We start from the raw sequence: 16,142 nt of genomic DNA, 5'->3' as shown, positions 1-16,142 counted from the left end.
GGCAGCGCGGGTGGCGCGGTGCTGTACGAGGACCTGCCGGAAGCGGTGACGCACTCGCAGCTGCATCACAGACAGAATCACCTGCCCAGCCATCACCCTAGCCAGGCGCCCACGATCGAGGTACGAAATCCCGATCAGCGACACAGCCTAAGGGAACGACAGCCGCAGCAGTTACAGCGTGCGCGCGCCCCGGCGCCTCATCATCTCGACTATCTCGACTACCGGGACCCGAGGGCGATACTTCGCGTCCAGGACAAGCCCTCGAGGGCGGTCTTAGGCGGATATCGAACGCCACGAGCTCTGCTCGCCAAGTCCCAGGGTGTTCCACTTTCGATAGCCACGCACACGCCTTCCTCGCGATGCATCACCGCGACCAGTCCGCTCTTGCAAAACGGCAATAACGTTCTTCGAAACAGTCACATGCTACTGGCCAGTCAGAACGCCCTGATCACCAGCCAACAGCCTCTACCCCCCACTCCGACACCCGATGTTCCTTGTATCTCAACTTGTTCCGACATCGAAGCGAACCTGACCAACGAGAATTATCTGGCCAACAGTTGCGTATCGCCTAGTCGACCGATAGATTCTCGTCTTCCCATCACACCGACCCACCGACCCAGACTCCAAACACCCACGGATCGTTCTCAGATATCCGTCAATTCCTCCGGTCAGACGCAACCTGTTCAAAGACTCGCATCTCGGGATGACGCTTCGAACGGCAGAAGACCGTCCGTCGATTCCGAGGGATATTCGTACATCGATTTCAAAGACACGGAACTGGAGTCCACGAGGTACGATTCGAGAAATCACTCGGAAACGATAAGCGCAGTCAAGGTGCCCAAGTTGCTCCGTTCGTCCTCGCCCAGGTCGAACTCAGTAGATTCGGACGGTTACTCGTACATCGTGGACTCTGGGTCTAGAAAAGCGCCGGGTACAGCCAGAAGGATCGTGGCCGAGGGCACGGAGGAGGAAGTGTGCCCGCTTTGCACGATGCAACAGATACACAACCTCCTGAGCAAGCCCGAGGACATCTATTTGAACGTACAGACCACGTGACACATGTCTTTCGCGAGCGACATCTTCTTATAGAGACTGCTCTGTCTCGGATGTCTGTCCCCGACTAGTTCCAAGCATTCTCGAACGTCCCGATCACGGGAACGAGAGACGATTTACATATCCCGTGATATCGTTGGCCACGATCATTGGCCGCCGCGTTTTCCGTATAAACTCGTCGTAGGTACGTTGCATCTTAAGGTAGTCTAGTGTCTTTCCGGGTTCAGCGAACAGATACAAGTGACACGAGGCGTGTTCCTCTTAGACGAGCCACCGCCTCGACGTTCTTTCTTTCGTTTCCATTCGCGTTTTCGCGCCAGAGTACAGTCGTCCTTTTTCTTCCGTTATTTTGCATTCCACGAGCAAGAGAGCCGCCGGCCATTCCGTTTCACGTAGATTTTTCCTATTTGTTTCGTTCACATTGGCCGGCCAAGCTCTCGTTCCTCTTGCTCGCTATCATCGATGACGAGGCGAAGACACTAGCGCCGACTAGTCAGTATTTATTTTGTTACGCGACCGTGCTTGCACAATCTTATTTAAAAATACGCCGTAGAGCGAAATAAAAAAGGGGGTGAGGTAGTATAAATTGTAAGGGGCTGGGAGGGAAGGATAGAAAAGAAAGCTTAAGGGATAAGAACCGAAGGCCTTACTATCCACCTTTGGTTGTGTGAGCACGGCGTCTAGATGCACTCCATGGTTGTAAATAGATTAGATCGTGCAACTGGCAAATTGTAAATAATACACGCAGAGTGAGACAGAGACTTACGCGACAGCGAGAAAGAGAAAGAGAAATCGTATATTAATATAAAATATTAAACAGATGATGGAGAGTCCGTGAGTAACTGTGCACCCGTGTGAACGCAGTTATCGGACACGCTTGTGTTTCTCGTTTGTATAGACGTTCGGCAAACGATTATCGCGATTAATTATTATCGTCGCGCAGATTATTATTATTTATTGTCGTTACGTATTATTCAATTACCGTAGCCGGTGTACGGTAAGCTGTGTCTTGTAAATAACTTCCGGAACGGGTTCGAGAAAGTAGAATTAAAGGGAGAGATAGAAAAACAGCGAGAAGATACGACAAACAGAGAAAGTCCTGTATATATTGAAGTACTGAGAAAAGGAGGAGAGTTTGAGAAAATAAAATTACTTTACTGAAAAATTTGACGAGGAGTGGTTATTGACCCGGTCCACAATCCCATCCCATCCCCCGCATCCCTCGTAACGCGCGCTGAATCTTGGTCGATGGCGCGGATCGCACGATAATTTACGGGAAAAGAGAAGGAAATCGATGCGGTACGCGAAAAATCTACGCTAGATTCTCGTGGCAGACTCGAAACGACGCGAACGTAATCCACGCGACAATAGAGATCGCCGGCTATGTTTAATGAAAAAGATATTTTCGCGCGCGGACCTATCGTCTCCCGACACAATACACGTGGACACGGAATAACCACTTCTGTGTTCAAACTTTTTCTAAAGGGAATGAAAAATGTACGTCCGGTTTCCCTTTTTTAGAGGAGGCCCCGTAGGAGGTGAAAGGCTTTTCCGCGTAGATAAAGACGCGCGTGAAGGACGAGGATGGAGAAAGAAAGAGAACAAGAGGGACAATGAAAAAGAGTGAGACGTCACGGACAGAAAATGGCAGACGGGAAGCAGAGAGGAAAAAAGAGGCCAAAGGAAAGCCGAAGAGAAATCAAGGAAAAGATTGACAAGTTACCATTGTGCCGCGTCACCGTTGCCTCTCCGACCGATTGCGCAACCTCGAACCTCTCTAATTTCGCAAATGGAGTCCGCGCCATGATCTCTCCCTCGAACGTAATTTAATTGTTCGAATACATCTTCCGTTTGCACTTGTGGAACCCGAATTTGGACAGTTCACCTTCGAAAGCTGTGCTTGTTTCTGCGTTACGTCCAACCGGTGTCGAAATTTCAAAAATTCTTTTCCTTTCGAATTTCCAAATTTCGATTCAAACGTAGACCGAGCGTCGAATAACAAAATAATTTGTACAACCGACAGTCGAACGACTTAATATCCACCTGTTGTTGTCCGGATCGCTAGTCGCGATCGATGTCGTGCCACGTCGTTAACCAACGAAGCTGGGGTTGTTGGAAGCTATCGAACGCGATGTTTCGATGTTCGCAAACTCGGACGTTTCGTTTCGAACGACTCTTCCATAAAAGAATCTCTCACGCTCTCGAAGCTAACTTAAATCATCCTTGAAACCTTCGATCGTTCGCCCACCTCGAAACTGAACGATCTTTTTTCGTTAGACCGCGTCAGATAAGCCAATAAATATCCAATCTTGAGGCTGTTGGCCCTCGATTCTCTGTCCCACCTGTTGTTGGCTCAATTACGCCGCTCTAATCCATATCCTGGCACGTCGTTAGGCCACGAAACCGCGCTAGCATCGTAGCAATGACGATATAACGATGGCCAACGGGCAAAGGAGGGATTGAACTTAGGAAGCTAATGCAATTGTCACCGTAACTAACAATTAGCAGGTTACGGTAACGTTCCGTGACCACGACATCGCTATCGTGTGTTCGTCCTGCCGTTACCTGGTCAGAACGACGGTCGATCTTCATTTCGAAGAACACGCTTGCGCGAATGTTCGATCGAGATACACCAAGTTCAATCGTATCGAAGCATCGTATATTCGAATCGTTCGAATACTCGACGTACTTGTCCGCGAAATCGTGTACGATCAGATCGTTCGGCCATCGAAATAGTGCTAGATCGGTCAAAATTAATGGACGTGTGGTCTCAAAATTTATGAGATTCGTTACGTTTATCGGGACGACGCGACGGAACGTCAGGAAATGGAAGTGGTCCGGTTCGTAGAATCGGCAGGCTGACCGATAGCGTCGTATTCTTCGAGTATATCCGGTAATTGGAAGAGATGCAGTAAATTAGTCGATTAGGGGAACGCGTTATCAGGATACAATGTGACGGCTAGGTGGATCAGACGCGCGATGAGCAGACACACGGAGAACGTGGGGCAGGTTAGGCGCGTTAGGGACAACCCATTAACCTCCGTGCTCCACGCTATTACGGCACGGACATATTGCTTCCTGCTGTTGGATACGATGGCTTAAGCCTCTATCTCAATCTCACTCAACGTTCGTCCTTCTCTTTCTCGTGTTTTCTTTTGCGCCTCCGTAGCTTGATCTAGGCTTTCCGCTTTCACTCTTTATCTATAATGTTTCATCTCTTCGTAACCCTTTCGTTTCATCTCTTTTCCGTCCTCTTCTCCTCTCCCCCTCTTTTCCTCATTCCCTTTCGTTGTATATAGTAAAGGCATATACGAGATTCCTTATATTACGCGAATCATGCGGAAAGCAAATTTATGGCTATTATTCCACGAAAGTGTTTACCGTTCGCGCCGATACCATAGCCGATCGGCGAAACATCCAAATCGTTTCCACTTTGGAAATAATAACAGGCTATCCTTACAGGGGAAATTGAAAGCTGCCGGCTGAAATCGATTATCTTTTCGCTTTCGTTGATTCCACGCGAGTTTCCTCTTCTTCTTTCTTTCTTTCCTTTTTTTTTTTTTTTTCTTTTTTTTTTTTTTCTTTTTCTTGGTAGAACAGTTCAACATCGAATTTCTTCTCACGGTACTGTTGTAGTTCAACTCGTGAACCATTCGTCGGAAGAACCGTGCACACACGTTTTCACATCTCCTCCACGGACATACACACACACGAACACGTATACATACGATATACACGTGTTTACACACGCTCACCGTGCAAATTCACATACGTAACGTACACTTGTGCTCACACATGTACCATTCGAACGTAAAAAGAAAAAAAAGAAAAAAAGAAAAAAGGCAACATAGGAAAAAAAATATCAGAAAACCGAGAATATTTAGGTCTTATAATTATCGTCTTGCTGTACCTACGTTAAATGAATGGAAAGCCGTGTATTACTTCAAGAGTTTCTTCGATGTAAATATTAACACTACGTAACGTTAACGTTGCTCAGTGAGCGAGGGACCGCGGCGATCGATCGATCGAGTATAATTAATCGAGAGGCGACTTTGTTGATCGCTCGATTGATTGGTTGGTGGTCGAGAGAGCCGCGGTTGCTCGCGTGCCGCTGGATGATACCTAATTAATGTAATGCTAGAACGATAAGAGAGCGTAGCTGTCCTTCAATACCTACCTACCACGTTAAGAGTAATAAAAGTAACGGAATAATGGAGTCTCGTGTCTTTTTCCTTTTTTTTTTTTTTTTTTTTTTGTATGTTCCTTCCCACAGAAGATTCTCGTAGCTTTAGGTAAATTCGAAACGGCGAGAGTTGCGCGAAATTTACGTGATTCAAGGAGGAATCGGTCGATTCACGATGCGCCGCTATTAGAAAGAACCCTCGAGGTACATGGTGCGCCGGGGCCATGACTCGCTAAGGGCGACAATTACCTTCGTCCGGAGCCGCCGTTCTAAACGAGACGCCGGTAATCGAGTGATCCTCTTTCGGCGACGATAATATCGCCCCCCTGGAATCTGTATTCAGAGCAAAGAGCTTCGGGCGTTTGCTCTGCCCGTCTATCATCCGGCTGCATCTCGATCGCGCCCAGGTTAAATGTAATCGCGATCTCACAAGAGATCACGAGCCGATTCTTCGCACCTTCTGCTATGACTTTGCAAACTGTGTTAATGAAGATCAACTGCGAGGATGAATTTCGAATATGAAACAAAGAAGGTAGAAGTATTTTAAAGCAACTTGAACTACTTTCCACGTAGTCTGTTATCTCGTTCAACGGAGGTACTTTTCGTGCCTTTGTGGAAAAAAAGCTCTATAATCGAGTTATCGAGTAGTCAGAAAGGCAATCGAAAGAAAGTTGGAAGACGAAGGGCAAGACGCGTGATTAGGCGAGATGCGAGTAGACAGACAGAAGGACCAAGGGAAAAACGCCCTCGAGTGCGCGGTATACGGCAGAAAAGGAAGCAAAAGTAATAGAGTGATCCTCTTTTGTGGCTGATATCGCCGCCCGCGGGACTTCAATTCATTCGAGGGAAGCTCGCCGGTTTCGTTTGCCTTGGCTCCCTCGTGATTCCCTAGATTACCGGAGTAACTCGATTTCGGCGATTCGAGGTCACGGGGACGACGAGTTCGTTCCGGATACCCGATCGCAGAACGTTCAACGCCTTCCATTTTCTTCGCGAAATTGCCAAGCAATTTTCGGGCTAACAGGCAACCAGGCGCTGCGTGAACGTTGTCAACCACTAATTTGCAATATTCCACGCGTTCCGTGCACGAAACGTGGCCCCGTAGATTGCAAAGAAACCAGCTCGACGACGACTATGTACATATAGTGGCGGAAAATCGGCTCCATCAAATTTTATTAGGAAGTACTTGGAAAGTGCTTGAACCTCTTCACGCTATTGTCTTCTTCCGCCATCGTTGCGTTGTTACAAAGCAGCGCGATTTAACTCTTCCAACCACTCGACGTTCGTTCATACCGGAACATCGTTCTTGTGTCCCGTAAAAACTTGTAAAGAGAAGCTGGAAACTTTGCGAGCGAGAAATTTCACTTGGCAAAGTTACGTTTTCCCAATTTGTCGACCGAATACGTTATTCGATCCCTGTTAACGCGTACAGTTATCCCCTCATTAGGTAGAATTCACCGATGCACGAATATCAGATCTCTGGAAGTTACCTATCCGGAGATCTCTGTTTCAGGATTTCAGTATCTACGTTAATAGAAAGTAAAGATTAAATCATGCGACGCCATATCGATCAGCTCGTCACAGTCGCTCCGCCATTCTTACTCCTTCAATTCTTCGTCGAGTTGAGCGGATGATTCGAGGAATTAATTACTGCTTCCAAGTTTCTTGAATTCATCGCAACTTTTCTACGTCGTTGCAAGGCAGGGCGATCAGATTATGTTTGCCCGACAAAGTAGTTGGAGAAATAAAATTAGCGTCCAATAAAACTGACGTCAAGATCGTTCTTTATTATTTGCCCAAGCCAGGATCTTCGTCGATTTAAGGATTAACTTACGACTCGCTTCCGCGTGGTTCGCACCGAGTCAGCGTTTCTTCGATCGGGACTCGCCCGAAGGTACAGCTTGCGTGGATGATCTCGACGGTCTTTAAGGGCAAAAACGAGTTAATCGTCGAGCGGAAACGCAATGAAACCGTGTTACTACTATTCTCCCTGGGACTCTCGTTTCTCCTTGCGATTATTACGCTCATTTTAGTAGACATTTAGTTTGTCACTTGAAGTAACCTTTAACATGTACCCAACACATTGACTAAATATCTTCGAAATCTGCAAAGGTATATACGTCGATGGCAAGTGACAAGTATTCGTTAAAAAAATTTGCAAAACTTTGTAGAGGATTGATCTTTTTGGATATCACAAATACCAGACTAACTGTTTGTGAGCAATTTATTAAAGATATATATACTGTCTATAAAAATTGATTTGGCACAAAGCACAAGTCCAGGTATAATAACTCTTACGAAATAAATACGCGCTATCTCAAGAAACTCCGTATATACGTCTGATGCGTCTGTATGCTTATGCTGCGATCGCTGAATTTCTTCGCTCGTCATTTCGTTTGTTTATTTATACTGGTCGGGGGACAGTCGGAAAGACCATCGGCGGTGCACGTATCGCTCGTTTCTTGATACAATGGAATTTTCGTGACATGCGTATGATTTTCGTCGCGCGAAGAATCGTCCTCTCAACACACGCGCGTAACAGCTTTAAAAGCAAGCGAAAAATCTGAAAACGCGATAGGTTCTAATTATTTTTATTCGCTATTTTTCACGACAGATGTTGGACGTGAAGGACACCAACAGAGGCGTATTCGTATGTAGCAGTCCTGGGCCTGATCCGTACACGTCGCAGGACCTCTACAATCCTGTTTACGAGGAGCTCAGTAACGGTAAGTAACACAACGAATGAAATTCCTCGGTTTCAATGGTTTGCGATATTCCAATCTGCGCATCTCCTATTGATAAACGTCTTAACATTCCGCGTATAAACGTCAATTACACGATCTCCTTCTAGATGAGACTCAGCTGTGAAGACTTTGAGGAATTGCGCGCGATCTTCGGGCTCGATCCTGCTAAGGCAGAACGTAGGTAGAATTCGAGTGCACCGTGTCGCCATTAATCCACGATAGAGAGTTGAATCTGGGTGTTCTTTGCTGTTGGCTAACACTGAATTGCAAGCTTCTTCCAGCTCTTCTTCTTCTTTGCCTCTCGATTAATCGCGTTGTTTACCTTTCCTAACTCTCCAAGCTAAACCACGATTCCAAATATTGGCGAGGGAAAACAAAGTTCACCCTCTATTCCTCTAACTTTCCGAGAGTTTTCCTCGTTGCTGCTCGTTGCCGAGAGAATTTTCTCTCTTCGCGTGACACGGTTGACGAAAGAACGCTCGATTTATTCGTCGCTATCATTTTTCTCTGTTCGCTTATCTCCCAATTAATTCGACGAACTGTCGGCGATGAAGTTAGCCGGGTCGGCGTCTAATCTCCGTCAGAACGGAATCGGAAGCTGTTCATCTTCTTCCCCGTGTATCTTGCTCCTTTCACGTGGCGAGTATCTTGATAGCCTGGTCCTCTGGGTGTCGCGCAAGGGATCCACACTACTCCACATCTATTCCTCCGTTCACCGCCCGACCTTCGGTGCAAGGAGATAAGCGTGACACGACCTCTGACTTATATTTCCCATTAGTCGGATAGCTAATTAGCATGGTGATGAGACTTTCGACGTTTGACGAGGACGGAGTAATCGAATACACTACATGCTGCGCGACTCGATGCGCCTCGCTTCTAACTTATTGTACACTCACACACGAGCATACGCGATATTATGCGAGATCGTATTCCTGCGCTGCCATGGAATAATTTGTCTTGGTTAACGTCACGCGGGGTGGTCTCTTATCTACGCGGATCCTTTTTCATTAAAAAGTTAGGTCGAATCTCATCGGAGACCTTGGCTGTTTTTGCACGGCACTCGAATCGCGCGAGCCGATGGAGGAACAGAATGTAACTGGCAGCTGTTGTTCGAAGGGAACGTATATATTTTACGCTTTCGAAATGATTTCGCCCGACAACGAATACCACTTCGCTTCGCGGAATTCAAGTTTCATCCCCCGGGAAAATCCTAGTTTACTCGCTATCGCTTAAACCGATGATAAATACGCCAAGATATAAAATAACGGAGATTAAAAGTGCAACCGCAGTAATCCGTGAAGCGTGCTCCAGTTTTTCCATCGTTTTCTCATCGTTTTGCTCTTTTTCCTCTGTGTAAATAAGGACGTTGTGTGTAGAAAGAAGCGAAGGCGATACACCTCCGATGTCTCGAGGGATCGTCAAACAGAAAACTGTAACGTTGATTAGAGCGAACCGATAAACTTTCGTTTAACTTTAAGCGTCTTCTCGTTCGTGCTCCCCTCGCGCTTTCCTTTTACGAACCGAAATATCTCGCTATTCTTCGCGTTCCTTCGGCATGCCAATCGAACACTCTCGTTTTGTACGTTTCGCTTTTCTTATTGATAATCGTCAACCGTCAAGTTTATCGAACGTATTGCGCGCCTTCCTGTATTGTTTCACATTTTTGCGCGAAATGCGCCGGATCGAACAAAAAAGAACGAAAAGTGGAGAGAGAATGGAAACGTGAAATTGGTTGCACCGTATATAATTGAAGAGATGAAAATTCAAACTCGAATAGCGACGTAGCATTCTAGCAGCTCGTTAGTTAAAATAGCTGTTTTGATTTTTAACCACCAAGCTACCCCTTCATTTTTTAATAACCCCGATATAAACGACGGTTATTCTCGTTAGCGTCGAACTGATACCAAGTACCCGCAACGATACGATCGGTTAACAATCGCGGAGGTAACGCGGTTCAATTATCGAGTGTAAAAGTAGAAACCGCGATCGACCGAATAACGGAAGAAAGAAAAACTTTGCGTCAAGCACGGACATAAGAAAAGAAACAGAGACAGACAACGTTTCGCGTTCGTAAACACGGCAAGGTGTCGATCGCGTCGCATGCATCGTGCCTGCTAGATTGTGTTTCGACGACTAATGACGACAGCACGCTTTGCTTTCCGTGGAGACTTTCACTTAACAACCGCCCCGTTACCAGCCATTCTCCCGGCAAACTTGTCCTCGCATTTAAATAAAACAACGGCTACGACAATGGCGGATCTTTCTAACTAATTAATTCTGACGCCGATTGCCCAGCTGAGTACCGAAAGCACGGCAATTCCACTTGATTTCCACACCGGATGATCGTAACTTTGACACGCGAAAGAGATTGTCTGTTAATTAATTAACGAGGCGTCTAATTAATTATCGTGTTCATGCCACCGATACTTATGAATTATTCATTCGTTGCAGGGGACCATCCGGAAACGGACGAGGAGAGCGAGCTGAACGCACGGAATCGTCTTCATCATCATCACCGCCATCATCATCGACCCTCGTCGTCGAAACCGGCGAGCGAGGACGAGTTTGCCGAGGACGAGCTTTCCGTGGGTGAACCGTCCGAGGCGAGGATGCTCACTTCGACGGGTCCAACCTGGGGCACCTGTCCGGCTGGTGGCAGGCCACCGCGAGAAAGACGAGGAAGGAGCCCCAGAAGTCTGGACAGGCATAGGAGAGACAAGAATCACGATGTTGGAGAGTTCCACGAGGGGATGCTGCTGGACGCGTTACTGCAGCTCTATCCTAGCGTCGCGGGTGAGCTTTTACGAACTCAAATTGTATATTACTTGAGTACAGGCATCAGAGACGCAGCTAACGTTTGCAAATAATTTCAGGTGTAGCTGGCAACCGATCGAATAGCAATCAACGACAACAGTCCGTCCCATCGGTGGCCCACAGGTTACCATATTTCGTGCCACCGATGCCAGCGACGCAGGCCCTCAGGGTTGAGGAGAATCCGTACGAGAGTGTGCCGGTGCTTGGCCCTCTCCATCATTATTCGAGCCAAAGCAGAAGCAACAAGGAGAGGTCTCGCAAGTCAAACGACAAGTACAAGTACTCGGCGCAATACGGGGCCGAGTATTACGGACTACAAAACCAGGACACCGCTGCCGTATACACGCAAGTAGGTGGCGAATACTCGGACACCTACTCGCAACCCACAGACCGTCTGTATAACGACGATAAGTACACGCAGCCGGTGTACTATGCGGCACGCGACACCAACCAGATATCTTCCGGTAGGCTGTACCAAGGTCAACCGGACAGTAGTTTCGGTAGCGACAGTGGTTACAGTCATCATACTTCCGGTACCACCGGAACTACCGGCACGCGCAGCAGTAATTCAAGGACGAATCATAGGAAGGACAAGCATCGAAATTCTCATCATTCCCATCATTCCGCGGACTACATCGTGTCTTAATGTACGTGAAACGAAAGGCAAAGAGGAAGAAGCCTGCGAAGAAGAAAAAGTAGAGACAAAAAAAAAAGGAAACTTAGATGGTAGTTCGATCGTCCGATCGAAACATGCTTGTAACACTTCTCTAGAAGGTAGTGACCTTGTGTTTTCTTTCGCGTATTTATTTTGTAGATTGTTTTTTTCTTTTTGTTGTTTTTACTACGAACGAGAGTATTTTATTTTTCATACACGAGACGGCGTGTCATCTTTTTTTTTCTTTTCTCGTTGTTGCGCGTGATATATAGGAAGTATTTTAATATTTTAAGAAACGTATCGTTGAATATCCTAGGGCGTATTTTAATATTTTTGGTCTATTGTTGGTCTGTCCTTTGATTTTTGAAAGTACATGGAAGAACTTTCGAACAACACGGAGGAGATATCAGCAGAGCAATAGCAGGAGACTATATAAACGCGACGATCATATTATAGGAAACAGAACATTAACGGAAACAGTGATCTCTTAGTGATTTAGTAAGACTATTTAACAAATTATTTGTAATGTAATGAGACTCAGGCTGGTACCAAAGCTACTAAGTAACTTCGACTTTTTAGCCTTCTAGTTTGTAATTTATACGAAAGTAGAGATGACTTTTAACATTGACGAATTTCGTGCGAGACGTGCGACTACCATCTTCTTTTTCAGCGTCAGACGATTCTACAAATTAGAATCGAAGGAAAGAAACGAGGCGAATGATCCGATTTACTGCCGAACCGCAATATTGATATATATAATACCGCGAACACTGCCCCCGATTAAAGGGATCAGCCGCAACTGGTTTCATACGACTAATTTGATACGACGCGTTAGTAGTATAATTCGTCCCACGCGGGCACCTCCACACACATAACATCGCATCAGATTGTAAAATAGCATCTAACCAACACTTTCAAACGCGCACTTAGAGAGAAACAAAAGACTCGTAACGAGTGTCGTAGCCATACACGCACACTACAGTAGATTCACCAGAGTAACGTTAAACATTTAAGCGTACACTTAATCGAGTTGCAATTTTCCTTCGTCAATTACCAAGTTACGATTATAAGTCGTACACCGGACAGTGTGAAACGCAGAAACGCGTGGGCTTTTTGAACTCGGACGATCAAAGGGAGCACCTACTTTCGCAATGCCTGTACGAGGTCGCGACGCGTACTCAATCAGAAGGACCATTGGGAAGAAAAAGAAAGAGAAATAGGAAGAAAGAACGAGAAGTGGGTTTCGCGGAAGCCTTGATGCTTCTGCAAAGAGAATATATAGTGTTCCTTCTGCACAAGCCCTTTCTAGCTCGTCCTACATTCTCAAAGCCGAATCCCGCGACGAAAGATAATCTGCAAGCCCAGAGACAACGGTTCGTCGTGTGTCGCGATGTATCCTTCTACGACGGATCAAACTGTGGTAGCCGGTCGTCTTTTGCATATAGATGTAAAAGGATTCTTTTCATGAAACCGAAATCGTATTTGAGGAAGCGCGCTCGCGGAAGGAACGAAAGAACACGCGTCGAGCTACGTTAATAATATTCTCCTTAGACTTGATCTCCTTTTGCTCTTTGCCCGTCATAAGAAACGATTATTTTTCCCTTTGTAATTTCTTATTAACGTTCGTTCGCGCGTCTTCTACATTATACACGCGTATATCAGAATCGAGGCTCTTAACTGCCGGTAGTCGCACGATTTTCCACTCGCGATGCACCTCGATCACGCTGACAGAGAGACAGACCAAGGTGAGACGGATAACCAAGGAACAGTGTTCTTATTAAGCTGTACAGGCACACGCTGGTACATATGCATATATACAGAGAAACAAGCATAGGTATACATACTATAGGTGTAAGACAAACGAATAAACTATTCGCGAATGACCCCGTGTAAATACTATATGCGAGAAGCAAAGGGGGATGGAGAGAGAAAATAAAAGAGAGAAGCGTCCGGATCAGTCCGGTGTAGCATAGCTGTATCATATCGTTATCAAACTTTCTCGCGTGTGCGTGCGTGTGTGACGTGTATGTGTGGGCGAACGGCGAGCAAAATATCGAAGAAGAAGAACGAAGATCGCAGAGAGAATCGATTTAATATATAAAAATATATAATTTTTAAATTATTTATAACGAGGAGTGCGTCGTATATTGCCGAGGACAAGTTACACGAGTACGAGGTGACATAAGAGTGAGCCGGCAAAATGCGAGAGCAAAGAGAGAAAGAACGAGATGAAACAATGGTGGAAACAAGCGATTCTTTTAGATTCTCGCCAATCTCCCTTCTGCTTCTTGATACTGTACACTCTTTAGATGCATGTAGGGCGAATACCTCACGACAAAAAAGAAAAAGAAAAAGAAAAGAAAAGATCACTCTGTTGTAAATATAATTTTATATGTACAAGCCGGGAAATGAGGTGTGTGCTTAGCGAGCACGCTATTGGACACGTTCGCCCGGGGAGAAAGCTACCCTCTCGACTACCTTTGCACTCTCGAAATCTATCTTCCCTTGTCTATTCTGTAAGATTGTATAACCACTAACCACCTAGCATACTTTGCAACCACTATACTTTTCGTGATTCTCGTTTCTCCGTGCATTAATCTCCATTTGAATCTGGCGCAACAACAACAGGAAATTTAAAATTCTAATCACCTGATATTCGGTGGTATTCGACCGTCCCTCTTTTCCACGCGATGTCAAAACCGCGAAAAACGCTGCACGATATCGATCCGCGAGAGCAGCAGGGATACGCGAGAGGGAACGAGTTCACGGGCGAAAATAAAGGTGAACTGTAGGTGGTGTTACACGTACTTATCGCGAGGGACGAAAGCGCGCGACCAGTCACGTACGATCAAAGATGCGTACAATCAAAGAGTGCAAAAGAGAGAGAGAGAGTCAGAGGAAAAGAGAAAGGAAGAAAGAAGGAAAGAAACGCGAAACGACGAGTCACGTTTGATCGGTTCTCGACGTGGAAACTCGCGTGAAAGGAAAAAATGGGCGCGCACCACACAACTAGAAGAAGGACACAAACGCTTTTTGTACGATTTTACGTCCATGTTAGTCAAACGTTTTTCAAGACCGTTTTTTATATATACAGTATATAAGTATATATACACGCGCGTGTACAGTAGGTACGACGAAACCTAATTTATTATCATTGTTCTTATTTAACGAGACAGGGATATGCCGTTTTATCCCGCCCTGCAATTCTATATTCGCTACCAAGTACTTTGTCGCAGTCGAAAATGTTGTTGTATTGACATTAACAAAGAGCGTGTAGAACGTATCGATTATTATCATTATTATTATTATTATTATTATTATTATTATTATTATTATTATTATTATTGGCATTATTATCGCTGTTGCGTAACGCGACCATGAGAAAAAGTGAAGACTGGGGTAGTTTGACTTCGCTCTTTCGTTTTTTCGTCCCTTCCGAAAAATTCGTTGACCGGCCAGCTAGTACGCGAGAACTAAGAAAAGCGGAAGTACTTATAGATATCTAAGAAAGAAGGGAGCTGAACGAACGAAAGAGCGGAAGAGCTCTTTCCCTTTTTGAACGCGTATACGAGTCGCGAGATTATTAATTTATTGTTACGTTCGAACGGGAGAACGGAGGTGTCACGTTCCTCCCCTTCAATCTCGCTAATTTTAGCTGCGATTTAGCGATATAGGCAGAACGGAAGAAGAAGACAGAGAAAAAAAAATCATAGGCACTAGAGTACCTCGAAAGATAACAAGTAGCACTCTTGAAAGTTAGCTTGCACGGACGTTCTCCTTTTCCATCGTGCCGCCTTGCAATTTAACGACGAGGAGGAAGCTCGGAGGGGTGAATCGGCGGGTGAATAGAAAAGGGCGAGAGATCGATCGTCCGAAGGGAGAGCAGATGAGACACGAAAGTCGGTGAATCGTGACGTGATCGTGTAAAAGAGCACGCGAAATCGGCCCGATCGATGGGGAGAACACCAGCTCGCAGAACAGGGTAACTAGCTCTAACATCTATCTCTTACATCACTTAAGAAAGAAAAAAAAAAACTCTATCACACTCGTTCACCTTATGGTATCACAGGTTCACTCTAATCACGAATGTCGGCCAAGGCTAACTCGAAACACTATCACACCTTCGTACTAATAAACGATTTACTATTCAATTTCACTCCATGTCTATGTGATTTCACCCTATCCTTTGTAAAACGTCGCTCGAACGAAATATCGTATCGAATAACTTCATTGAATGATCGTTGAACATAGGTGTAAGAAACACCTGGTGGTGATATTTAAATATTAATCGATCGGCGGAAACAAACGCGCGTAAGTAATGTACAGTAACACTGAATGGCAGAGATAACTCGATCGTAAGTTCAATTTTGCGCGCATATTTTCCATTAAGCATGCATCGGTTAGCGTGAATGTAAATTTCATTGAGAAATCATTTGTCACGGTATAAACTTTTCATCATTCTCGACGCATTTACCATAGAAAATTCCACGTTCGGCCGAGAACCACGCGACCGAAAATCCAATCAAAATTACATTGTTATCGGCTTCGAGATCGAGTTTCGAAATCGTCGAATGCTAGAGCGAAAATTTCGCGTACGCGTGAAAGCTGCGGAGTGATTTTTCATCGGAAAAAAGATTCACTGCGATCTAATTAGATATACGTTTCTACATATCATCCTCTCCCCCCCCCCCCC

The 16,142-nt window shown here is 45.5% G+C and overlaps 1 protein-coding gene across 5 annotated transcripts in view; it reads left to right on the top strand.

Moving 5' to 3' along the window:
* LOC100743152 overlaps positions 1–15,605 on the top strand; it is a 240,125-nt gene extending 224,520 nt beyond the window's left edge. For all 5 annotated transcript variants that reach the window (XM_024369253.2, XM_024369251.2, XM_033321977.1 and 2 more), the window contains 4 exons: positions 1–120; positions 7,851–7,962; positions 10,432–10,773; positions 10,854–15,605. The exon at positions 1–120 is cut by the window's left edge and continues 193 nt beyond it. In XM_024369253.2, coding sequence (XP_024225021.1) covers positions 1–120; positions 7,851–7,962; positions 10,432–10,773; positions 10,854–11,440 — 1,161 coding nt within the window. In that variant the 3' untranslated portion in view covers positions 11,441–15,605. The remainder of the gene's footprint in view (positions 121–7,850; positions 7,963–10,431; positions 10,774–10,853) is intronic.
* Positions 15,606–16,142: the final 537 nt, after the last annotated feature.

This window comes from Bombus impatiens, unplaced genomic scaffold (assembly GCF_000188095.3).
Source record: "Bombus impatiens unplaced genomic scaffold, BIMP_2.2 scf_0548, whole genome shotgun sequence".
Lineage (NCBI taxonomy): Eukaryota > Metazoa > Arthropoda > Insecta > Hymenoptera > Apidae > Bombus > Bombus impatiens.
Note: the sequence above shows the minus strand (reverse complement) of the source record. Positions and strands in the feature narration are given on the sequence as shown.